Source organism: Populus trichocarpa, chromosome 3 (assembly GCF_000002775.5).
Source record: "Populus trichocarpa isolate Nisqually-1 chromosome 3, P.trichocarpa_v4.1, whole genome shotgun sequence".
NCBI classification, from domain to species: Eukaryota; Viridiplantae; Streptophyta; class Magnoliopsida; order Malpighiales; family Salicaceae; genus Populus; species Populus trichocarpa.
The window spans coordinates 3,484,145-3,510,379 of record NC_037287.2 but is presented as its reverse complement, the minus strand read 5'-3'; the positions used below and the strand labels follow the sequence as shown (position 1 = coordinate 3,510,379).

Sequence of the window (26,235 nt, the reverse complement as noted above, 5' to 3'; positions counted from 1 at the left end):
TTATATTTGCGATATTATTAATCAGGTTTTAACTAGAAAAAATCGTTTTTTTCCTTTATTTCAAATCATTTAGATTTTTTATTGATTCTAATTGCTTATGGTTTTTATTAGATTAAGAACCTAGGATATATATATATATATATATATATATATATATATATATATATATATATATATATATATAAGAAATGGATAAATTATACTAGGAAATTATTATTTTTAATGGAATTGAAATAATTACTTTTCTTACAATAAATAATTTCATTACTATATTTGAAGAGCTACCTATGTTACACAATCTAATATCTTAATATGCTCTTTACCGACTCCATCTTTAATTAGCATTATAATTTTTTTTTTACATTTATCAATACATAATTCTTGGTTATTAATTACAAGCATAATCTTTTCAATTTGCAATTAAAATCTTTCTTAACAAAATAAAAAATTAGTCTGATCCACAGCAAAATAAAGGCACGTGACTAGTCTAATCTATTTCTTACATAGTCTGTTTAAGAACATGAAGAGGTATTTTATAAAATTTGATCTTCTTAAGATTTAACTAAAAGAAAGAAAAACATCAAAGAAGGATATTCCATTGTCCAATTGTTCCTTGCTTCATTAATGTCAAAGCATTTGCCTTACTAAAGGCATTTTCCTATTTTTTTTACTGGAATTTCTGCCGCAGCATATGCTCTAACTAGGGGAAAATACTATCTGCATGCACTGCCAAAGCACACATCTAAGAGCATGCCACAGCAGAAGTGAGGAAACACCACAAAGATTATACATTATAAATGCTTCTCGGCTACAAGACGGACCTTATTCAGTGATTCTTTAAATGCTTGCCATGCAACCATATATCGATCTTGAGAAATCATACCTTCTTCAACAACTTGCATTGCTCGTCTGTACAAATGATCAAACCACTGAACTGGGTTAGCAATATCTACGTTATTGGATCCACCATCCGGTACATAAAAGCGCTTCAAATCCTTCCTCCACCGTGCCAAGATATACAGCGGAGGGATCTCCTCCACCCCATTGTAATTCAGAATGCACAATGCATGCCGGCACAAGTAACCTTTGAAGTTGAAGCAACTACAGATACAACGAACTTCTGCTCCCCTTTTATCATACATAACCTCGAAGTTCTTAATATCCCTTGAATTTTCTTCACCCTGGCGTTCTTTGATCACGTAAGTAACAAGAGGCCCACTGGTATGACCTTGAGTTATGCCAAAACAAGAGGACATCATCACAACCTCATCTTGAAATCTCCTGAATATTTCGTTTGTATACACTCTGGAAAGCTGTAACTCATAAAAGCTACCTGTCCTCAAAATGGGGCTGGAATTCCTCGACTCAAAATCATCAAGAGCTTCTTTCTGGTACTTCTTTTGTAGAACTAGTTCATTCATGTCAAAAAACTCTTTCAACGTAGTTTGTTGACTCACATAACCATTGAAGAATTGGGTGGACTCATCTTTTAGAAAAGTAGATATTCCAGCAAAACTAGTATCTTTGGAGTAAACCGGGACCCATCTCTCTCGATCTTCATAGCATGTTCGAAGCCACTCATTATCTGCAATTCCAAAACGCTGGATCATATCTTCCCAAGCCATTTCAAATTCATCTACCTTAAGAGAGTCATGGATAGTCACGTTCAGCGTCCTCTGAAACCCTTCATAGTCCTGCAGCATGCCCAAATTATCAAGAATCTTGTGCGCAACACGTGACAAACAAAAACGATGGTGAGCACGTGGGAAAACCTCTGCAATTGCACCTTGCATGGCCTTGCATTGGTCAGTAATGATAGTTTGTGGAGGGCGACCCAACATGCATGTAAGCCATACTCTAAACAGCCATATATATGTTTCAAATGTCTCATCCACAAGCAAACCACAACCAAGTAGAATAGACTGCCCATGCTGATTTACCCCAACAAATGCAAAGAGTGGAATTTCATATTTGTTCAATAAGCATGTTGTGTCAAATATAACTACGTCACTGAAATAACCATATGCAGCCCTAGACCTATAATGTATCCAAAACACATTCCTCAAAAACCCCTCATCATTGAGATCCATCAAGTAGAAAAAGTTGGGATTTGTTAGCTGAACCTGACAAAAATAATTATGAATGATCTGTGCATCTCCTTTTTTAAGCTTCAAGCGCTTTGACCTGTCAACATGCTGGCTACTTTCTCCTTCATTTGAGTTAGTGCTTCCATAGCCCAGTGGGTCTACAGCAGCTGTTCGATACAATTTGATCGTCCGTACTTCTACATCAACAGTGGGCTCCACCTTTCTTTTAGCCCCTGCATCCATCTTTTTGTGGGACTTCGAATTTTGTGCTCTCTCAGGATCAAATAAATGGTTGTGCTCAAGCTTGACTTCATCCACCCTCCACCTATTAGATTCCACTAGCCTCAACCTTAGCATGGCTAGACAACCAGTTCTCGTTTCCTTTCTACGACTGTGCACTTCTTTACTAGTCTTAAAACCCTCACAGTTGCAGCAGAGCACCGCACCACGTTTCTCCTTGCTGTTACGTTTTGTCCATGAGGACTTGACCCTGATAGCAAATCCCAAATCTTTAGCATAGCAATTATAATAATTATAGGCATCATCATATGATTCAAACTGCATCCCCACAAAAGGTGGTGGATAATCCTTCCCTAGGAAGTCACCATTTCGAACATCTTCTACTGTAGCATCGTCTCTGTTGTTTTCAAGGACATGGTATTCAATATCAAACAGTTGTTCACAATTGTCCTCCAGGTCATTGCCTTCAGGCAGGTCATGTCCTTCATTCTCAAGGTTTTTGTCTTCTAGTTCAAGGTTGTTGTCTTCTATCCCAAGGTCATTGTCATCTATCCCAGGGTCATCGCCCTCAATTTCGAGGTCGTTGCTATCAAATTCAAGATCATCGCCTTCTTCCTCAAGTATCTGCTCGCTGTTCTGGGAACCTTCTTCTATCTGCAATGTTAAATGAACAACCAATATCAGTAACTTTAGCACAAGCAAGCAACAAATAGCAAAGTCCTTTGCAGTTGTCATTGAAAGAAATTGAATGATTTTGTACCAAAATCATCAATTGGTAGTTAGTTGGGTAATGTTCAATCTGGAACTCAAATCAAACTTGCAATGACATCTTTGCACGCTAAGAGTTCAAACTTCTTTACAACATAACAAAAAAGCTTTGCTGAACAAATGGAGACAAGCGGGTGACCAGTCTGTCAAAATGATCAGGATTGACATGAACTAGAACAGCTTATTTCTATAGCATTATTTAATTAGAACACGGTGCTGGTCTGTGAAAGGCAATTCAGGTGCACACCAAATGAATCAATCCGGAAGAACTAGAACAATTTTGACCAAGCAAAAACCACCCAAAGGCTTGTCAGGGTGGAAAAAAGAGATTCAGATTTCCATGTCTTTTGGTGTAGAGTAAAAGTGTCTATTGGTAGATGCCTTGGTTTAACGTTTAAAATTTTTAAGTTATGGTTGATTTTGGGAACAGTGGCAGAAATGTAATTCATGGAGACCCCAGTTTAATGCAGGAGTCCTAGCAAAATGAAGGTCTTTAACTAGTATTTAGATCCACCTCTAATTTGAATTTCAGCTTCTAGTCTTTATTAAATCGTTATCAATCAGCTCTTTTTCCCTAAGCAGTGTAATTAATTAAATTAGTCTGCACGGAAGTCCAAGCCCTAGTATATACAGTCTTAGTCATCAGTAAAAATACAGATGCAATGCCTTGCATTATGAGAGCAGTCTAAAATTAAGAGATTTGGCAACATATTTTGGTGCTGGTACCAAGTTTACTTCTTGCTCTTTTACCTCATTTTCTAACTTAATCTTCTACTTTCTCCTCCAACCGTTCAGATCTCAATTCACACACTCCTCAAATCAGACTTTTCATCACTAATTCCAAGTATTCACAATTATGCCCACACCAAATCCTAACTCTAATTCCCAGTTCCGCCACCATGAATTGAGTTTTTAATTCTCTATCCTACATCACCGTAAATTAATTTCAAGCACTCCACTAATCCCGGACTCCTAGAGGCTGTAGCATTAAAAAGAGCAACTCTCACCTAAGGTCATATTCGAAGATGATGTTAAGGGAATCATTAATGTAGCGGATTTATTCATGTTAAACAAGCTTGTGACTGGATTCCAAAACGCTCGTAACTGATAACCACAATCCTGTTCTTGTGTATTGGCTTTGAATTAGTTAGTTGCAAGAGGCCATTCTTAAACTTTCTCGTATCAACGGAGAATTCCATCTTTTCAAAAAATCAAGACTTAATTTTCAATTATTATCATAAGAACTCACTACATCACTTTCTCCAATCACCAAGCGCATTAGGGGAAAAAAATGAAAGAAGACTAAAACATAATCTCAAAATTCTCCAAAACTGGAAAATCCCATCATTGTTTGTAGCTAAATACAGTTAATTATGTGATGAATTGTAGACAAGCAGGCCCAAGAGAACAAAAAAATAAGAAAAAACGTTGCATAAGACTATATACGAAGAAAAAAACAGACTTTGAACCCATCAAATTAAAAGAAGAAGAGAGACCGACCTCAATCATTGCCACACCACTTTCTACAGCATAACCATACCCATTTGATCAGATTCAGCAGCGAAACCCTACCACCCTTTTCTTGTAGAGATGATGGAATCTGGTAAAATACAAGCCAGTCTTCTCCAATTCTTGGTTGAGTTGAAAGGGATTTTGTTTGTTTTTACTTTCACCTCGTTTGAGTTTGAGGGGATGACAACGAGTTAACTACAAAATTAGTAGCTATAGTTTAGTGAGGCAAGCAAATTAATCCCTAAAGTATTATATATAATATTTGTTTCACGTTCCTTGTGTTTTTGAGCTAGAAAGTCAACTAAACACATGACATGCTTTGAAGACAATTAATTTTTTTCTTGCCAATAATAAATTATTTATAATGACGTCTTCTTAATATAATTATTTATAATTAGTGATAATCTACTATAGAGGTGTATACATTAAGTATTATTTCACATAAAAATATTATATTGCGGTGCCTAACCCTGCCTGCCTAGTATGCTTTTGCTGGTTAACACCCAGCATAATCATAATTTTTTCCTAGGTAATTAATACAGATTTGTTTTTACACAGCTGATATAAAAAATAAATTTAAAAAAATATTATTTTAATATATTTTTAAATTAAAAATATTTAAAAAACAATCCTTCCAAGCATAGTTTTGAAATTCCAAGCATAGTTTTGAAACTCAGCCCGGCCCGGTGGATCGACCCGAGACCCGAACGACCCGGGACTGAAACTGAACTGAATTTATGAAAAATAAAAAAAATCATGACCCAGTATAACTTGCAGACTCAACAAGTTGACCCGGCAAAACCCATTAACTTTTGTTTTTTTTGTTATTAAAATGAATGATGCCGTTTTGAATTTTTTTTAAAATAAAAATTGACCTGACCAACCCGGTTAAAACCCGGAACTTGAACAAGACCGGGTTTAAAAACTATAACTATAAGTAACTGCGTTGTGGTGGTTGCTAAATTTGTCTCTTTTTCTTCTTTTTTGTTCTTTTTTTTAAGAGCAGGCATTTCTTAAAATCACAAATTTGTTTGCTAATTTAAAAATTCTTTCATTTAATCCATTCAAATAAGATTTACATCTTCCAGAGGCAGAGAGCCCTGGTTGTACGATTAATAGAAGCCGCTGGCATTAGCAGAAAGACTACCTTGAACAAGACAGACAAATTCATTTCACTGTCAATACAAGCAAAAACTAGATGCCCTACCACCTTTCCATACTTCCAAAATTAGGGCTCAGGCTTCGGTAGCACCATGTGATATCTCACAACAGCAATCTACTTCACTTTCTTCCTTGGTTTGTTAGTATTTTGATTGTTAACCAATTTCTTGGGTGCTTTACCTACCATGACTTGTTTTCTGCTGGTCACTCTTCTAGGTTTTTTCTTTTGATCGTCGTCGGCGGCGGCGGCGGTGGCAGCACCCTCATCTTCTTCACTGTCAGTATCACTTGCTTTGGATTTTCTTTTAGCTGAAGGCTTTTTCCCAGGACCTTTAGGCCTCAACTCTCTCTTTGATTTGGCCTTTCTTGCAATTTTTTCATCCTCGGAAGTTGGTTCACTGCCACCATCTTCATTGTTGTCATTGTCATCATCATCCCCATCTCTTTTTTTCTTTGAAGTTCTTGCTTTTGGTTTTCCCACTGCTTTCCCAGCTTGGTTTCCATTTAGCTTCTGTAACCCCGGTACATAGGCCGTTGTCTAAAACCCAGAATACAAGCCCATAAAAATCAGCTACGTATTTTTTCAATGGTTAAAGTGCGCATACACATGATAATATGGACACTCAAATTCATCTGCTTAGTAGAGCAAATAAAGAAATATCATAAGCTCGCTTTTAAAAGACATACCCTACCACCAGCAACAATAAAATCAATCTCCTTCCCTGCCACAATGAAGAAGTTTTATCAATGTTCGTGTGAAGGAAACTAAAACAACTTAAGAAAAGGATAGGCAGGCCTTTGAGAATCAAAACAAAAGGGACTGGAAGTCAGGATGTCAGATCTAAAAGTTATTTTAACTCTTCAACCAAGTCACTTCTATCTTTCATATCTTCGGCACGCACTAACAGCAGGTAGTGATATGTGTATGGTAGGATAGAGAAAAAGAAGCCACAGTTAGAAGGGGGGCAACAATCAACTAAATGTCATGCTACAAGAAATAATGTGGAGGGTAGGGAAGCAAACCATCAATGAAAGTCTTCTTAGACTTCTTTTCCCTAGAATGAAAAATCCAATTGTTTGGGAACTGACTACTATCTGCCCCAACTTCTACTGCTTTTTCAATCACCTGTAAAAAGAATTTTCTTTTTATCAAAAGGATTACTATATATCAAAAGTATCTTACCATTAACTTTTCCAGGTTTCTTTCCCCATCGAAAATGAAACAACCATTCAAGAGGAAAGCGGTCGCAATCAGCGTCAACTTCAACCGCATACTGAACAACCTACACATGTTTTTCTCTACTTCTCCATGAAAATTGCATGTTTAACAAATCAGGTTTAAGTGGTTGCTAACATGAGTTGCAAATCAAAACAGATTTCCTACCTCCTTGATGCACTTGTGTAAAGTTGCAGAACTTTCTCTGGATAAGCTGGAAGCAATCTGCAGTGGATGAATTCTAGCCTGTGCATGAAAAATAACAATCATCAAAGTCCACATCAGGCAGGAGATACAAGGAAAGTCAGCCAGGTCATCAGATGAAGATATTGTTGAATGTCAAGTAAATACAGTAACTACAGATCCCAAGAAACAAATATGGCCAGCAGAAGAAGCCTAATATTCTCTATTATAATATAGGCCATTGTGTTCTTTCTGTCCATTTTACACTACATTTAACTTGAGCCAAGCACTCCTAAGCTAGATTGTGAGTCGGTCTTCAGCAACAAAAATAAACCATTTTAAGCAGGCCCTCAATTGCTGTCCCTCTACTTCTTAAGAACGAATACATTATACTTACATTTTAGCTGTATGCACTCATCCAATTAAACAATCATCAGTTTGCAAAAATTCATCTTTTGAAGAACCCACAATTCCAAAATTCTTTTGATTCATGAAAACGAGAACACTTTATTAATTTTCTGAATAATATGACAAATAAAAGCTAAAAAAGCAACACTATGAATTCTCTGAGCCTAGGGTTTGTCATCATCAAATTAAGAAAAAACAATCATGCATGTATCCAAGTTAAAAGCTTGATAATTGATTACGATATGGTGCTTCAATCAAAACACAATTGAATGAAACTGTAATTTGGTACCCATGTTAAAGTGAGGTACACTAACTTGGTATAGCACTTCATCTGCAATCCAGTTACCAATTCCAGATACAAAACTCTGCAAAAATTAAACACAGTTAGATTGATTATTTAACAAAGAATTTTAAAACAAACGTTTCATTTTGTGTTGAAATGTACATTTGAAAGAACAGTCATATGCAGAAATACTATAACCATGTCAGCAGTTTAGAGCTAAAAATAATCATTTAAAAAAAAACTTGTAAAGGCACTCTGTTACAACAAATCATCATATTGACCATTTCATGACCATTTACATCTCCAAAACTATAACAAGTAATGATGGGAGGAGACTTTAAAACCTCTTTGGGGTAAAAGAACTTGTCAATCATTCTAGGCATGTGATTAATCCTAGCAGTTATTAAACAATTATTATTGAGCACTACTTTGCCAACCATATTGTTTTCTAGCGATTAAGTGTTCCTTAAACTGTAGGAGGAACAATAGCACAGGATCAGGATGTTTTGATTTCCTAGTCTTTTAGCTTATGAAACCTGGGCATATCCTTTAAGAATTTAGCACGAGGCCAGGAGCTGCGATAATTACCATTTGCAAGAGGCCAGGAGCTGAGATAACTACCATCCACCATAATGTCAGCATAAAACCATATCCAATCTTATTGGCATTGGCTACACCAATCAGATTATGACTGCCACTTTTGATGGCCTAAATGTGGTTGAAAAGCCTTTCTCTTCACTAATATTGCTTCTTATTAATCTTGAGCCATCTTTCACTTAAATGGTCACACCGATCTTTTGAATATCATTAAGTAAAACATACCATGAGTACTACTTGTCTTTGTTACTCATTATTTTCAAAAATAAAAATGAAAGGGGATTGTCAACCATGCATTTTGAAACATTTGACCAATAGTTACCCCTAAATCACTCTCCATGCCCCACTTGCTTATTTACACCTTTATGTCTCTTACGCTATCTTAGAAATAATACAGCAAATCAACATAAATTTTAACCTGATCAAGTAATAGAGCCTTAATTGCAACTTTCTTCTTGCTTAGGGATCCATGAAGTTCATCAACTGTCATCGGCTCCAGTAATGCATCGGGGCCCAACTCAGATATCGGGGGCTTAGAAGCTGGCTGCACCAAGGAAAAGAAAAGAATATTGTTATGAACAATTACAAAATACCTACCAAAGTACATAAATTTGAAAAGTTCATCCAGAATAACAAATGGTATTTGTGTACATCTTCAAGCAAGCGGACTTTAGCAAATCGCCTCTTGTCAGTGAAAGAAAGCTCCAGACCATCATCTAGCTGCAGAAAGAGTATTGCATGTTGATTAACTGGTAGAAAAAGTACTCAATGCGGGAGCCCTCATCACAGATACAAAAATTTCTAAGTGTCATAAAAACCTCTTGTAACTTTGTAAGTTTCTAAACAATACGCATACTTTCATAATTTTATAGAACTTCCATGTTCTAACTTGAAACCCTAACTCTTCATTCCAAAAGTTCAAATTAGAAATCTTTTGGATTTTTCTTGCCCTGTTAGTGAATAAATTGAGAGACTTGTTTGCAATTCCACGGTCAATAGAACTCCAAAACTAATAACCAAATGGATCATGCCTGAATTATGAATTATTTATTCAATAAAACACTTGCATGGAAATGGAAACTATATTAAAACATATAGCGTAGTGATTCATACTTGGACAAAAAACTTTGAATATTTGGAAGGCCACTCATCAGAGTCATTTACTGCAGACCTGCACGCAATTCTCTAATATAATCAACACCGAAAGATCATTTGTACAAGACGAAAACAAAAGGATAGAAATAAGTTATCTCAGCTAGCTAGGAGTGTTGCATGTGCATATTACAGAACACAACTCGCCTTTTATATTTGGTAACCGCAACTCCTTTAATATATACAGCCCCAGCCATCCCTGAAATGTGATCCTTTATGTTTAGTAAGCAAAGCAATGGGATTACGAAAAACAAAGAAATAGTAATCATAATCTTTTTACTTGAAATTGTTATGGTTTTCAAGGAATGAGAACATATAAACAAAAACATATCTTTGCATCGTTTACACACATAAATATCAAATAAAAACTTTGTTAAAATAACTAAAAAATAAAATAAACCCACTTTCCTAAAACCCTAAGAGACAGCAAGTAAAGAAAACTCATGTCACAAAAGCTCTCAAGAAATCAGCTTTAAAGTGCATGAAATCAGAAACCCAGTAAAAAGAACGTAGTATATTACCGAACTGAAAGGAAGGGAAGGGAGGGGAGTCGAGTTGGAGCCACAAGTTCTTTCCCTTTCTAAGAGCAGAGACAATAGTTTTGCCAACAAGTGCTGCCACAAAATCAGAAGGAGAGACTCCATCGATGACTTTACTGTCGTCGGCAATGATGGCCTTCTTTATCTTCTTCCCTATGCAATGTTCCTCTATCGCCCTTCTCGCCGCCTCTACCTCCGGTAGCTCTGGCATTCTTCTCTTCGCTCAGTCTTTTCGATGCTGGATGAGAATCGAGAAGAGGGCTTTTACTCCTTTTTCTTCTTCGTTTTTGGGATTCTATTTACTGTGTATTTAACTTCTTCTTTTTTTAGTGGACAGACTTTTTCTCGGATTATAGATGGATGAAAATTTATTAGGTATTATTGGAGCACAACTCCCTCCCTCATGAAAAAACAATGGATTAATTACATGGAGCTATTATAATTTGATTTTAAAAAAAAAATTACACTCTATATTTCATAAATTAGATAAAATAACTAAAAAAAATTATAATAAATTCGCTCTTTTTCAATTTTTTTCCCTTCTCTCCCTTCCTTTCTCTCTTTTCATCTTTTTTTTTTTTTCAATCAAAACCCTCGAATTTTATCGATTAAATCAAAAATTCTTCCCCTCTTCACCTCGTTGTTTTTCTTAGACCCAATTTTTTTTTTAGTATTTATAAATATAAAAATAATTATTTTTTAAAATATTTTTTATTTCAAAATACATTAAAATAATTTTATTTTAAAATTTTATTTTTAACATCAAAACGATTCAAAAATATAAAAAAAATTTAAAATTTAAAAAAACATAATTTCAACCACATTCTCAAACGATTACTTAGGATAAAAGCAATTAAAAGTTCATCATTAGTTCAAATTCACCACAACTCTATATTAATTTAGAGTTTGTTTGTTTTTGCATTTTAAAAAAAAATTAAAAAAAAATAATTTTTTTTTGTTTTTTTACTTCAAATTAATTTTTTATGTGTGTTTTCAAATTATTTTGATATGCTGATATGAATTAGTTTTCAAATTTTTTTTAGTTTTTTATTTCAATATTGATATGAATTGGTAAGTTTTTTTAAATAATTATTTTACTCAATAAAAAATAAATAAAATATAAATATTATTAAACCTGAGTCAAAACTTTATTCAAAATTAACTCTGTGTATACACGTTACTATTTTATTTTATATTAAATAATTTCACAATTGATATGCCTTATTCCATTATTTTATGATGTGACTACTAACTTCTGATTTTTTTTCTCATTCATTTTGGATATAAATTTAAATTTTAAATGATATTGATATTATTGAAAAAACAAAACAAAATTTTGGTTATAAATACCATAAAATAACATTTATTATAACCCTAATCAAACTCAGTTAAGATAAGGTAGTGGCGAGAATGTTAAGTTAGACGGAGATCCAAGGGAGCAAATGTCAGCCCACAGCCCAAAAAATATTAATCATTAGTATTATTATTAGTGAAAACCTAAAAAAAAGCTAGGTGTTTTACTATTTATTCTACCATTCATTAACTATTTGCTTTTTTTTTTCCTTTGAGTTTTTTTATTAAATTAGTACTTTGACTTGATTAACATTGAATGGAGTTCTCGTGTCTCAATATTGGATTGATATTTATTTTTATAAAAAATAATTTGAATTTTTTTGATTTTCAAATGATTGAAAATAAAAGAACTAGAATGGAAATTAAAGAAAAAAAATGCAGCCTTTTGGTTAGGGATGACACTTTAATCCGAGCTCGATAAATATCAACATGAATGGATAGGTATTGTTTAGACCCAATAGATAATAAGTAAGGTATAAATATTGTTAAACCTGACTCGAAATCTATCTGAACCTAACTTAAAATATGTATTTATATTATATAAAAATATTTATAGAATATTTGGATTTTTTTAATACAATATGATATATACATACCTTAACATTGACATAAAACACACACACACACACACACACACACACACACACACATATATATATATATATATATATATATATATATATATATATATATATATATGTTAACTATTTTATTTTTTTATTGATTAATAAATAATAATAGATAATGAATACCCGAACCTTAATGGATAATTTATAAATATCTAAATTTTTTACCCAATGAATAATAAATAGGGTATAGATATCAAGAAATCCAACCCGCTGGTACCCATTGTCATCCATACTTTTGTTTTCCATATAAATAATTAGGTATAAAAATTAAGGAAAAAAGAGAAGAAGAAGAAGAAGAAAAATAATGAATCACATGAGCTACATTAGATCTACATAGTTATCACGCGTCATTGTAAAAGAAAGCCCACCATCAAGACTATTTCAACGACATTAAAAACAATTATCATTAAAGCTTGAAGAAAGTCGCATGCACCTCTATAATGTGTTGACTTTCCTCACTTGTCTGCACATGTGGTAAGTAGGAGTGTTCACGGTTCGGTTCGGTTTGGTTTAGACTCAAAAAACCAACCGAACCGAATTACAACATTTTTGTAAAAAATTAACCGAACCGGACCGGAAACCGGTTCAAACCGAACCGGTCTGGTTCGGTTAAATTCGGTTTTTTAAGGAAAAAACCGGGAAACCTAATCCCATGGGTTTTTTTTGGTTTTTTTTTAAATTGGCTTACGGTGGGCAGGAATTCACTTCAAAGAAAGACAACCATGGTATATAGCGATTGTTTATGCATGATCAGCAATGTTCTTTCCCCGGCCAATCTGGTCTACACATTGTGAACTCCAAGTTGGGGTTCTTGCAGTCCAAACTAGACCCCAAGTAGCTTTTCGGCATAGTCGAATCGCTTTCCTGCAGTATTAATTAAGAGAAGTGCATGTCACCTCTTGTAAGTAACCAGTCAAGCAAATCCATGTAATTAAACTATTATCCCCATATGTTAGATTTCTGGAAATTTTGAAAAATCTTTAAGGAATTCTAGACTTTGGGATGATACCTCCATTAGTTGTCCAGATCTTTGTTGTGACGGGAACGTTCCTTTTCTGTGCCCATCCATGTCGTTGGAGTTTGTTTGCGGCCATGCTTCCCTACCACTGAAATGTAACATATATAATTGAATTAGCTTGAAATTATATTGACACGGTGCACAACAATATCTTTACTTGTTGATGGATGCGGAGATGTGGGTTATTTACTTGTTGATCAGCTAAAGAAGAGATAGATGCAGAGAAGATGTTAAGTTTGGTGTGGGCGGCGGCTACAGAAAAGATAGAGCTAGAGAAAAGATATATGCGGAGATGTGGGTAAGAGGCAGAGAAGATGAAAAATTTAGGTTTGGTGTGGGCGGCGGCTGCAGAAGTAAATTGTAATGTTAGGTTTAGGTTTACACTTTATTGTACTAGTTAGTATTTATACTAGGTCAGTAGGTCGTTTCTTCTGGCTTTATTTTTATGGGTAGTCGGTTCAGTTCACCGGTTTTGGTGGTGAAACCGAAACCGAACCGAACCGGAAAGAGTTTTGGTTTTGGTAATCGATTTAATAGGTTTTTTATCTCGGTTCGGTTTTCTCGGTTAATTTTCCATCGGTTTTCTCGGTTACTCGGTTTTTTTGAACACCCCTAGTGGTAAGGTTTCTATGAAGTAAGATAATTAAATTCAATTATAGTCATGACATAGGATACAGATTTAGAGAGTTTACCTGGTTCGACCATGACACTAAAAGATATAGTCTTTTCAGAATTTTTATTATAAAAATATTAAATCAATGTTGTTTTTAAAATATTTTTTTAAAAAATAAATTAAATCAGGTTTTTACCAGATTAATTTATTTACAAACACACCTACCAAGTCGGTTGGCCCCATAAATTTTGTTTTGGAACTTAAGCAAGTACAGCATCCAAGTCGAAAAGTCACCATGATGACTTATCAAACTTGACTTAGTTTAATAATGTAGAAAATTTTAGATGTATAGCTCTAAGTAGAAAAGCAATTTATTATCTTTAGCTAGAAAAATATTGTTAAACCCGACTCGAAATCTGTTTGAACCTAACTTAAAATATATATTTATATTATATAAAAATATTTATAGAATATAGAATATTTAGATTTTTTTTAATACAATATGATATATACATACCTTAATATTGACATAAAACACACACACACACACACACACACACACACACACATATATATATATATATATATATATATATATATATATTAACTATTTTATTTTTTATTGATTAATAAATAATAATAGATGATGAATACCCGAACCTCAATGAATAATTTATGAACATCTAAATTTTTTATCAAATGGATAATAGGTAGGGTATGGATATCAAGAAATCCAACCCGCCAGTACCCATTGTCACCCATACTTTTGTTTTCCATAGAAATAATCAGGTATAAAAATTAAGGAAGGAAGAGAAAAAAAAAAGAAAAATGAATCATATGAGCCACATTAGATCTACATAGTTATAACACATCATTGTAAAAGAAAACCCCCCCAACAAGACTATTTCAACGACACCAAAAAAAATTATCATTAAAGCTTGAAGAAAATCACATGCACCTCTGTAATGTGTTGGCTTTCCTCGCTTGTCTACACATGTGGTAAGGTTTCTATGAAGTAAGATAATTAAATTTGACTAAAGCCATGACATAGGATACAGATTGGGTGGGTTTAGCTGGTTGACCATGACACTAAAATATATAGTCTTTTCAGAATTTTTTGTTATAAAAACATCAAATCAACATTGTTTTTAAAATACTTTTTTTCTAAATAAAATTAAATCAGATTTTTATCAAATCAATCTATTTATGAGCACACCAACCAAGTCGGCTGGCCCAATAAATTTTGCTTTGGAACTTAAGCAAGTCCAGCATCCAAGTCGAAAGGTCGCCATGATGACTTATTAAACTTGACTTAGTTTAATAACTAGTTGCTAAGGCCGTGTGTTGCCGTAGACTTACGACATGTTTGTACATTATCGTGGATTTGTAAAAAAAAATATAAATTTGAAGAAAAATTAAACTACAAAGCTAAATTTTCAACCAGTTTAATATTAAAAAAATAAAATAGACAAAGATAATTTGAAAAAAAATCATAAAAAAACAAAAGGAAAAAAATCATGTAGGGAAACACTGCAACAATCTATAATGTTTTGTGAGGAAATATACAATTGTAATTCTCAATCAACTCAATATTAAAAAAATAAAATCAATAAAGATAATTTTGGAAAAAAATCATAAAAAAACGAAAGGAAAAAACATTATGCAGGAAAACACTATAGCAATTTATAGTGTTTCATAAGAAAATCTATAGTTGTAATTTTTAACCAGCTCAATACTAAAAACAATAAAATTAATAAAGACAATTTTGAAAAAACTTATAACAAAAAAAAAATCATGTGGGGAAACACTTTAGCAATCAACGGTGTTTTAAAGAAAAAAACTACAAAGTTAAATTTTCAACCAGCTCAGTATGAAAAAAAAAAAAAATTCGACAAAGATAATTTTGGAAAAAAAATTGATAAAAAAACATGTGGGGAAACACTGTAGCAAGAAAAAATCATGTGGGGAGGCACTGTAGCAATCCACAATGTTTTTTTTTTTCAAGAAAAAAACTACAAAGCTAAATTATCAACCAACTCAATATGAAAAAAAACTAAAATTGACAAAGACAATTCTGGAAAAAAAAAAAACCACATGGAGAAACACTGTAGCAATCAACAATGTTTTAAAGACAAAACTACAAAGCTAAATTCTCAACCAGCTCAATATTAAAAAGATAAAATCGACAAAAATAATTCTGAAAAAAAACAAAAAAAAAACAGAGAAAAGAAGAAAATTTTGGGAAAAAGCAAAAAATAAAAAATAAAGGAAAAAACATGTGGTGAAAGCTAAAGTTAAATTCTCAACCAGCTCAATATTAAAAAAAATAAATTCAACAAAGATAATTTAAAAAAAACACGTGGAGAAATATTGTACCAAAACAAAAACCATATGGGGAAAATACTGTAGGAATCTACAATGTTTTTTTTATAAAAAAAACTATAAAGCTAAATTCTCAACTAGCTCAATATGAAAAAAAAAACCGAGAAGGACCATTTTGGAAAAAAAATCATTAAAAAAAAGAAAAAAAATCATATAGGGAAACATTGTTGCAATCCATAATGTTTTTTTTTTAAATAACAAAGTTAAATTCTCAACCAGTTCAATATTAGAAAAAAATAAAAAATAATAATTTTGAAAAAAGCATACAAATTTGTTTTAAAAAAGAAGTCAATTATGAGAAAAAAAAAACATATAAAAAAAACAAAAATATTAGTATAATGGAAATAAAAGGCGTGGGGAAAGCTACAGTACGTTCTCCATGCCTTTTAGAGTATTATTAATGTAGAAAAATTTTGTAAAAATGTTTTCCTCTAAACCAATAATAATAATGTAAAATCTTATAAAAGAATTTCCATCCATACCATTGAAAAGTTTTTTTTTTTTGTATTCACAAAGCTAATATATATATATATATATATATATATCTCGAAAAACCTAAATGGATCAACACAAAGATAGATTTTTTGTTTTTTTGGTATGAAATTTGTATTTTAAAATTTTACAGATATAAAAAAATATATTTTATGATGAGATTTTAATAATTATCCCTCTAAAATACCATACTATGTTTATTGAGTTTAAGTTTAAAATTATTCTTGTATATATATATATATATATATATATATATATATATATATATATATATATATATATATATATATATATATTAGCATGGGTATCCGGACCAACTTGCGCGTACGTCGACTAAAGTTAACGACCATGTAAGCCTCTAATGACCATCATATTAGCAACCACATAACTTAAACCTGATACCACAGGAGAAGTAAATCCCTTAATCCTAATTTCTTACCATTGGATCACCTACTGAATGGTTATTCTTGTGTTATATTGATTTGATTTATTGTGTTTTTATAATTTTATTTTTGTTTATTATGACCACCTCCAATATATTAGTCTCTGTTCGTGACCTTGGATCAAGGACCGACACTAGCATGTTTTTATGCTGATGAATGCCTTTGTTTTTTCAATTTGCTCTTCAAATCTCTCTCTCTCTCTCTCTCTCTCACACACCTTTTTCCTTTTTGTTTCTTAAATATCATTAAGGAACTGCACGCAACATTAAAAATAAATAATAAAAAAAATCACCATTTTCTTTCACTATCAGGTCGCATAGTGTGAGCTATTGCGTAGTCAACAGGTGAATAATTAATTCTTAATTATATTAAGATCCTCGTGTGTTTAACTATGATTACAGTCTAGATTAATTCCCCCACATTGATTGAATAATGCAGATATTTGTATGGGAGTTGGAAATTACATATTTTGAACGGTAATGATTTAACGATTGGTTTTTAAAATGTATTTAATTTTGAAATATATCAAAGTAATATTTTATATTTTTAAAATTTTATTTTTAACACCACCACGTCAAAATAATTTAAAAATATAATTTTTTTTTTAAAAAAAACATAAAAATAAACGGATTCTCAGGGGAACTTTTCTAACTTTCCCTTAATCAAATTTCTTCACGTTTCTTCTACAAATCTAAGGCCAAACATCAAGAGCCATAAAAATATATATCGAAGTTATATTTTTTATTTTTTAAACTTTATTTTTTATACTAGATTTCTATATGAAATTTAATTTTATATAGAGATCCTGCATAAGTTTATGCTACCATCCACGGCAGGCTAGGAAGTTTGAATTTTTCCCTCAAGAAACAGAATATGATTAGTTACATGACCCGCGCGATACCGCGGGTTAATTTTTTTTTGTATAAAAAATACCAAGAAAAAACTAAGATCTAAAAGTGTTAGATCTTTCTGCAAAGTTGTATCCAAGAATCTTGGATTTGGCTGTAACGTCTGACCCAAAAATAATATTTATAATATTAATAATAACATTAAACTTGCATGACCCAGTAGGTCTAGCTGCAATACCAGACCCAATAGGCAATAGCCTTGGATGCGGGTCTGGCTGCAAGGTCGTGTCATAAAAGTGTGATAATTAAATAAATAAATTAAAAAAAACCAATAGAAAGAAAAAAACTAATGAAGAAAAAGAAAAAAAATCTGAATTAACTGGGTTAACCCTTGAAATCAGGTTAACTCGTCAAACCTTGGATTTGTGTCGTGAAAGTTCGATAACTAAATAGAAAAAAAAATTGACGGATAACCCAGAATTAACTGGGCTAACCCGTCAAACCAAGTTACCTATGAAACCCGGGATCCGTGTCATGAAAGTTTGATAACTAAATAGAAAACAATTGAACATTAACAACCTAAATTAAACGAAAAAAATTAATTAAAAACAAAAAAACAAAAACAAACAAAAAACATAAGCATGTTAGTAATGAGGAAAAACAAAAAAAATCTAAATCAACTGAGTTAACCCGTCAAACCCGAGATTCGCGTCATGAAAGTTTGATAACTAAATAGAAAAAAAAATCGACGGGTTAAACGGAAAAAAATTAACAAACTAAACTAAACAAAAAAAATTGATTAAAAAGGAAAAAAGCAAAAAAAAAAATTCGGGTTAACTCGTCAAACCAGGTTAACCCGTCAAACCCGAGATCCGTGTCATGAAAGTCTGATAATTAAATAAAATTATTTTTTCACATTAACAAACTAAATTAAACAAAAAAAAATTCATTAAAAGAAAAAAAAAACACAAAGAAAAAAGCAAAAAAAAAACCCATAAAAGCATAAAAAAATAAAAACAAAAATTTTTTTTTAAAAAAAAGCCTTTCAATCACTGATGACCAACCTTATTAAATTTTAGTAAAAGCATGACCAACGGAAAATTAAATTTTAGTAAAAGCACAACCAACCTTATTACCAAATACATTCCTAGATGAGTCATTGATCCACCTAAATCCAAGCAAGCCTTTAATTCTAAAGCTTTTATTTTTTCTATGCTTTTCTTTTATTTTGTTTTTTTAAATGACATTATTTTTGCATTTTTAAAATAAAAAATTCAAAAAAAATTATTTTAATTGACTTGAGTTAACTCATAACAACCCATAAACGATGCTAAATTTAATTATTATATGTTGGCGCGGGTTACACTATTGGAAGAACACTACCTCTCTCTCTCTCTCTCTCTCTATATATATATATATATATATATATATATATATATATATATATATATATTATTTATTTTTTATTTTCTTGATCCGGTTTTCTATTAAAAAAAACTTCTCAAAATTCTTAGTTATCATTCTTTTTTTTTTCATTATTACTAATCAACCTATCAAGTTAAGAAAATTTAAATTGATTACAGCTAATCATTTTCATTGATAGTTATTATGATTATTAATTACCCTACTAAATTAAGAAATTCTATCGAAATTTAAAATAAAACGATGTTAATAAATTAATTGTTTTGATTTACAATATATTAGTAGTCTCTCTCTGTGACCTTCGATCAAGGACCGACACTATTGTTGTGGAAAATCTCCATTTTCTTTCACTCTCAGGTCGCATAGTGTGAGCTATTGTAATTCCAAGAGATATGAGGCCTAAAAATTTGTTGCTTAGTCAACAGGTGAATAATTAATTCTTAATTTTATTAAGATCCTCGTTTGTTTAACCTATGATTACAGTCTAGATTAATTCCCCCACATTGATTGAATAATGCAGATATTTGTAGAGTAGATTGGAATTTTAAGATTTTAAATCTCATTATTGTTTTTCAATGTATTTTTTACTTAAAAATATATCAAAATAATATTTTATATTTTTAAAAATTTATTTTTGATACAAACTATTAAACGATTTGAAAATATAAAAAAAATTAATTTAAAAAAAAAACCTTTTTTAAAACACAAAAGTAAATGGATTTTTTGGAAAATTTTTCTAACTTTCCCTCAATCAAATTTCTTCACGTTTTTTCTACAAATCTGAGGTCAAACAACAAGAGAGGTGTTGATTACTTCATAAAAAAAAATACATCAAAATAATATTTTTTATTTTTTAAAATTTACTTTTTACACCAATACATCAAAACAATTCAAAAATATAAAAAAAAAATCACTTTAAAGCTAGGAAAAATATAAAAATATTTTAAATTCTTTTTAAAACACAAAAATAAATGGATTCTTTGGAAAACTTTTCTAACTTTCCCTTAATCAAATTTCTTAACGTTTCTTCTACAAATCCGAGGCCAAACAACAAGAGAGGTGATGATTATTTCATGAAAAAAAATACAATGAAATAATATTTTTTATTTTTTAAAATTTATTTTTTATATTAGTACATTAAAATAATTCAAAATTAAAAAAAAAAATCACTTTAAAGCTAGGAAAGAGATACAAATATTTCAAATTCTTTTTAAAAACACTTAAAAAAACAAAAATAAACAGAAAAGTTTTCAAACTTTCCCCTAAATCAAATTTCTTGACGTTTCTTTTACAAATCGGAGGCCAAACAACAAGAGAGAGGCAAGCATGGTCCCACTCGTAAAATGGTGTCGTATAGGCCAAGCCATCTAATGCGACAGGCCATTGGAGAAGAGGACTTGTTTAATTAATGAAGGTTATTATTAGCGAAGTGGACTGGCCGGTGCTTCCTCTTTGCCTCCTTCTCTCCATGCCACGTGTCATTGCTTACGTCATTTATTTTGTTTTCTGTTTATATATGAAAAATATCTCAAAGTCATTCTTGAAATTAATTATTGAGAGGGTAAATTCATCATTAATTTCTTGAATCCCAGATATAGATATTTTTCTCCTTTTTTTTTTTTGGATTTAAAAATATTTCTATAGAGCTTGTGTATTTATCTCAATTTTGATGGTTTTTTTTCTTTAAACGAAAATAATGGGAAAAAATATATTAATTAAAATACACGTATTTTTTTTTAGTTTAACGTGGGTATCCGGGTCAGCTTGCGCGTACCTCGACTAATCCCACGGGCCCTGAAATTTACGACCATGTAAACCTCCAGTGACCATCATATGAGCAACCACAAGGCTCGAACCTGAGACCACAGAGGGAACAAACCACTTAGTCTCAAGCTCTTACCACTGGGCCACCACCTAGATAGCTAATACATGTATTTTTTAGTCATAGAGTATTCAATGTTTTTTTACTGTATTTTTTAAAATACATTTCGGTATGTAGAACATGGAGGAGTACATGGAGGCATACTCTTGTCTCTTTTTAAAGTGTTAAAAGAATCCTCTCTGCCTACAGAAGAATCTAGAAATTTAATTTCCTGCATAAGTCTATGCTACCATCCATATCAGGCTAGGAAGTTTGAATTTTTTTTCCCCAAGAAACAGAATACGGTAGTTTTCATGGTGGACCCAAAACATTAAGTGTTTTTTTTATTTAAAAATATATTAAAATATTATTTTATTTTTTTAAAAATAATTTTTAATATTAATATATTAAAATGATACAACAGCATAAAAAATAATTTAAAATAAAAACAAAACTTAAATTTTAACAAAAACACCATTAGATGAGTTATTGGTCCAACTAAATCGGAAGCCTTTAATTCTATAGTTTTTGTTTGAAGTAAAACATGTCAAAAAAAGAAGTTAGCAAAATAGGACGGTCAGAAGAAAACTAACGACATAAATAGCATATTGGTTCACAATTATTAAACGCAGGCCCGTTTGTTGCTGGAAAGTATTTTTTGTTGAAAAGTAAATTCTAAAAAAATAAATTATTTTTTGATATTTGATAGTATAATTAAAAATAAGTTGGAAAACACTTTCCAGTGTTTGATTATGTCATGGAAAATGAATTGGAAAATAACTTATTAATGTTTTATTTTTTTCAAGTTTATTAAAATAATAAGAAACAAATCTTACAAATTAAAAAGTTTAATGAGAATGAAATTGAAAAAAAATATAATTTCATCAATTATCTCAAATAAAATAAATAATAATCAAAATAATAGAGATCAAATCTAAAAAATAAAAAAATTCAAAGATGAAGAAATTAAAATAATAATAATAATTAACATTTTATAAATTATTTCAAATAAAATAAGTAACAGTCAAAAGAATAAGGACCAAATTTGATAGATACAAAATTTTATTTAAAAAATAATAAGGGAAAAGCAAATAACAATTATAAAAATGAGGACTAAAGTTAATATAAAAATTAAATTTTAAGGGATAAAATTAAAAAATAAATATTCAATACACACACACACACACATATATATAACAATCAAAAGTTTGAGGACCAAATTTGATATAATCAGCAAATAATATGATATTTCTAATTTTTTCACAACTTCTGGAAAATGTTTTCCGTCCAAAAATAAAAGGAAAACACTTTCCTGGAAATCAAGCCAAATTTTTATTTGACCGGAAAGTGTTTTCTGTTGACCAACTTTCCTAATGACAAACAAACACAGGAAAGTTTGGAAAGTGATTTCCCGAAAACCACTTTCTGGAAAACAAACACAGCCTCAATATGGTTTATTGGGTGAATTCAGAAACCAACTAACTCTTTATTTGGCCCATGTTGATGTCAAAGAGAAATCAACTTGGATTTGATTTGGTTTAACCCGGTCGACCTTATGAGCCAACCCATAACTCTAGGGGTGAGCATTTTCGGTTCGGTCCGGTTTTGGGCTAAAATAAGTAATCGAACCGAAATTATTTTTTTTAAGTGTTTGAACCGAACCGACCCGAAAACCGGTTCGAACCGACCATGTTCGGTTCGGTTCGGTCTGGTTTTTTTCTTTCCAAACCAATGTAAACCGAAAATTATTTCTGAGTTTTTTCACTGATTATATTTTTTCAGGGATTCTATTTTCGTTTTATTTCTAATTTTACAGATCTGTGCTTTCTGTGTGTTTTCTGAGAAATCTTTGCTTTCTCAACAGGTATGGTTCTTTTTTAAATTGGTTGGGCATGTATGATATCCAGAAATTCAACCCCGATTTTCTTTTTGTTAGATCTTTACCTAAAAATTAAACTTTGCAAAAAGATACACAAAACAAAAGAAAAGAACAGAAGTCATTTGACTGGAGAAAAAAAAACAAAGAAAATATCAAAAGATATCTGTTATTAAAATATAAAATCATCAAAACATTATTATTTGAAAAAGAGGAACAAATCAAAGAGGAAGGGCCAAACCCTTACACACTAGTTTAAAAAATCCCCTTTTTTCCTCCAATCTTCCCTCCACTTCGTTTTGGAGCCACCACCACACACCTGTAAAGAAAAAACCTTAAACTTGCTCTCAATGGCGACCGATCCAACCCAGTTGCACCATCTAAGTCTCCTTCTCCAATCAAAGAGGAGAGATGCATAGAGAAGAGGAGGGGAGAGATGCAGAGAGAAAGGGAGGGTGAGGGGAGAGATGCATAGATAAGGGGGCGGTGGCTGCTCTTGTGTGTAGGGAATGCAGCACCAACTCAGTCTCCTTCTCCAATCAAGAAGGAGGGATGCATATAGAAGGTGAGGGGAGAGATACATAGAGAAGGGGGGGCGACTGCTCTTATGTGCAGGGAATGTAGAGAGCAAAGTTTAAGTTTTAGGTTTAGGGTTAGAAAAAGTATCCTATTTATAGTTTTTTTTTAAGGGTTGATCTGGTTGAACCGGTTCGGTTTATCGGTTTCAGACTTTGGAAACCGAAACCGAACCGAACCGGAATTTTTTTGTAATTTTTTAATCGGTTAACTCGGTTTTTTTTCGGTTCGGTTTTTTCGGTTATTTTTTTCCGGTTTTCTCGGTTTAATCGGTTTATCGGTTTTTTTGCTCACCCCTACATAACTCGGTCAAAATCTTGTTTGACTTTTATTTTGTTTTTTGTTTTTTTTGCAAAACAACATCATTTTAGCATTTTTAAAATAAAAAAGTTGGAAAAATATTGTCTTGATTGACTTGGGTTGACCCATACCAACCTGCTCAACCTATAATCCGAATCTTGAACCATGCCAAATCTAATTACTATATATATTTGGGTTATATTGATGGGACTTGGGAACAACACAACCTATTGAAATATATATATAAAAAATTGTTTTTTTTATTATCAATATTTATCTTTTCTATTAAAAAAAACTTCTCAAAATTCTTAGTTATCAAAACAATTGGTTTACTAACATCATTTTATTCTTATTTGTTTCATTATTACTAATCAACCAAATAATTATAAATTCCTCAATTTCCCTCCTTAGAAAGATTGTGGAAATAATGATTAAAAAAAAAGCATAAGAATAAACAACCCATATATATCCTTTTTATTGGGATGTAAATTGATTTTTGGCAACGGAAGGGATCTCTTGGACTCTTAGTAGTAAAAGAATTGGAGATTTCATATTTTTGAGATCTGAATTTCAGTACCTTTGAACATTCCTTTGTAACCATCGTCTGCTTTTCATGTATATAAGGTATTGGCTTCCGAGCTTTAATGTCATCGTCTGCTTTTCAAGATAAAAATAAAATAAAATTATGTGCATCAAAAGAAAAAATTGGTGTCAAATATTATACTTATTTATTTTTTATTTTTATGGAAATAATTATTTTTGAATTTTTAAATTTCATTGCCATTAACATCTTTTTATCAGTTTATTGGTTCGTACATTTTAAGATTCATTTCTTTTATTGTTTAAAAAACATCTTTTACTTTTCTCGATTAAGAAAATCATGTTAGAGTGAAACACACTTACAATACTGTTTTATTTTTCTACTATTTTAAAAATTAACTTGTAATCCTACACGTCTTTATTAACGCATGTAATCCTAGCTTTATTTTATTATATGTAAATATTGATTTTTAAAAATTTTATCCTTCAAATCAAGTTTATGATTTTTTTCAATAATAGTAATAAAATTAATTTCATTTTAGTCCTTCTTCTTTTGATTTTTTATTTGTTTCCTTTTCCTTAAAGTTTCTTATGGTTTTTAATTTATCATTCAAATCAAATTCATGGTTTTTGCAACAACAGCAACAATAGTGGTAGTAATAATACTAATAATTTTAACTATTGTGATTTTAATAATAATAGCAGCAGTAGTAGTAGGAGTAATAATAGTAATAATGATACTAATAATGTTACTAATAATATTACTAATAGTGATAATAATGTTAATAATAGTGGTAATATTAATAGTTTATTATGACAGTAATAGTGGTGTGGTGGTGGTGGTGGTGGTGATGATGATGATGATATTAATAATAATAATTGTCACAACTTGAATCCCAGGTCTATGATTGACAATGTATATAGGAGCGGTACCAATAGGACACCACAACTACGCTAAGTCTCAGAACGAACATATCAAAAGAACAAGTTATTTAAAAAATTACAGCATTTCATGATCTTTCAAAATATTATATTATTCAAAACTAATGAAACCAAATGATAATTCAAAATTTCTTATCAGTAATTAAAAAAAAAACAATAATTCATAATACTCATTAAATTATCAAAATTCAAACTTAATTAAAACAAGGTAATAGTAGAACGTTTAAGACATCAAATCAAAACTAAAAAGAAAGCCTTGCGAAACAAGCAAAGCATATCGATCAAAACTGAAAAAGTAGGAACACTTAACAAAGTCCACCTGCTAATAGAAATTAAGAACCTGAAATAATATTAAAAATGAGGGGTGAGTTCAACTAATTTAGTGAGAAAATAACATTTAATATACATTTTAGATATTAATAGTTTGCAAGTTGATTTATCTTGATATGCATATACATATTAAGTATATTATCATAAAGCAGTGAAATACATGTAAGAGATTAGATGACACTCGAAGGTGACCAGATGACACCTGAAGGTGACCACTATGGGAGGATCGATCACCACAAGTTGGTGTCTATCTCACCAGCTAGATATACAGAATACTATATGCACATAGGCTAACTACTCTTCGTTAGCATGAAGTTATTGACAAGTCCTATATCAAGGCATAATTGACAAGTCCTATATCAAGGCATAATAGATATTCGTATAATTATCAAAGCAATGTATATTATATCGAATAAAATTTAGTTCAACAGAATGCGAATGCAAATTCAAGAATAGATGAGTAC

The 26,235-nt window shown here is 31.2% G+C and overlaps 2 protein-coding genes across 4 annotated transcripts; both read right to left on the bottom strand.

The window, feature by feature from the left end:
* Positions 1 to 531: 531 nt before the first annotated feature.
* LOC18096695 (protein FAR1-RELATED SEQUENCE 8) lies at positions 532 to 4,829 on the bottom strand. Its single transcript, XM_006385234.3, has 2 exons — positions 4,596 to 4,829; positions 532 to 2,981 (listed from the first exon to the last, which is right to left on the bottom strand). Exons 1-2 carry the CDS (start codon positions 4,602 to 4,604, stop codon positions 792 to 794), a joined length of 2,199 nt encoding a protein of 732 aa, XP_006385296.2. The 5' UTR covers positions 4,605 to 4,829; the 3' UTR covers positions 532 to 791.
* An 804-nt stretch (positions 4,830 to 5,633) lies between these two features.
* LOC18096694 (formamidopyrimidine-DNA glycosylase) lies at positions 5,634 to 10,530 on the bottom strand. Of its 3 annotated transcripts, XM_024598304.2 has the most exons (11): positions 10,129 to 10,530; positions 9,755 to 9,806; positions 9,569 to 9,626; positions 9,107 to 9,175; positions 8,874 to 8,999; positions 7,890 to 7,940; positions 7,153 to 7,230; positions 6,952 to 7,051; positions 6,792 to 6,878; positions 6,456 to 6,490; positions 5,634 to 6,306 (listed from the first exon to the last, which is right to left on the bottom strand). In XM_024598304.2, exons 1-11 carry the CDS (start codon positions 10,355 to 10,357, stop codon positions 5,884 to 5,886), a joined length of 1,308 nt encoding a protein of 435 aa, XP_024454072.1. In that variant the 5' UTR covers positions 10,358 to 10,530; the 3' UTR covers positions 5,634 to 5,883. The 3 variants fall into 3 exon arrangements, with proteins under 3 accessions (XP_024454072.1, XP_024454071.1, XP_006385295.1); XM_024598303.2 differs by lacking the exon at positions 6,792 to 6,878 and having other exon boundaries at positions 10,129 to 10,527; XM_006385233.3 differs by lacking the exon at positions 6,952 to 7,051 and having other exon boundaries at positions 6,792 to 6,894; positions 10,129 to 10,525.
* Between the last annotated feature and the right edge of the window lie 15,705 nt (positions 10,531 to 26,235).

What these genes read in the sequence shown, in the direction of transcription:
- LOC18096694 (XM_024598304.2), bottom strand. Translation starts at nt 10,357, where the DNA reads ATGCCAGAGCTACCGGAGGTAGAGGCGGCGAGAAGGGCGATAGAGGAA. An exon ending in GCGGTTACCAAATATAAAAG is followed by an intron (nt 9,627 to 9,754) that starts GCGAGTTGTGTT and finishes AATTGCGTGCAG; the next exon opens with GTCTGCAGTAAATGACTCTG. An exon ending in TTATTGTTGCTGGTGGTAGG is followed by an intron (nt 6,307 to 6,455) that starts GTATGTCTTTTA and finishes TCTGGGTTTTAG; the next exon opens with ACAACGGCCTATGTACCGGG.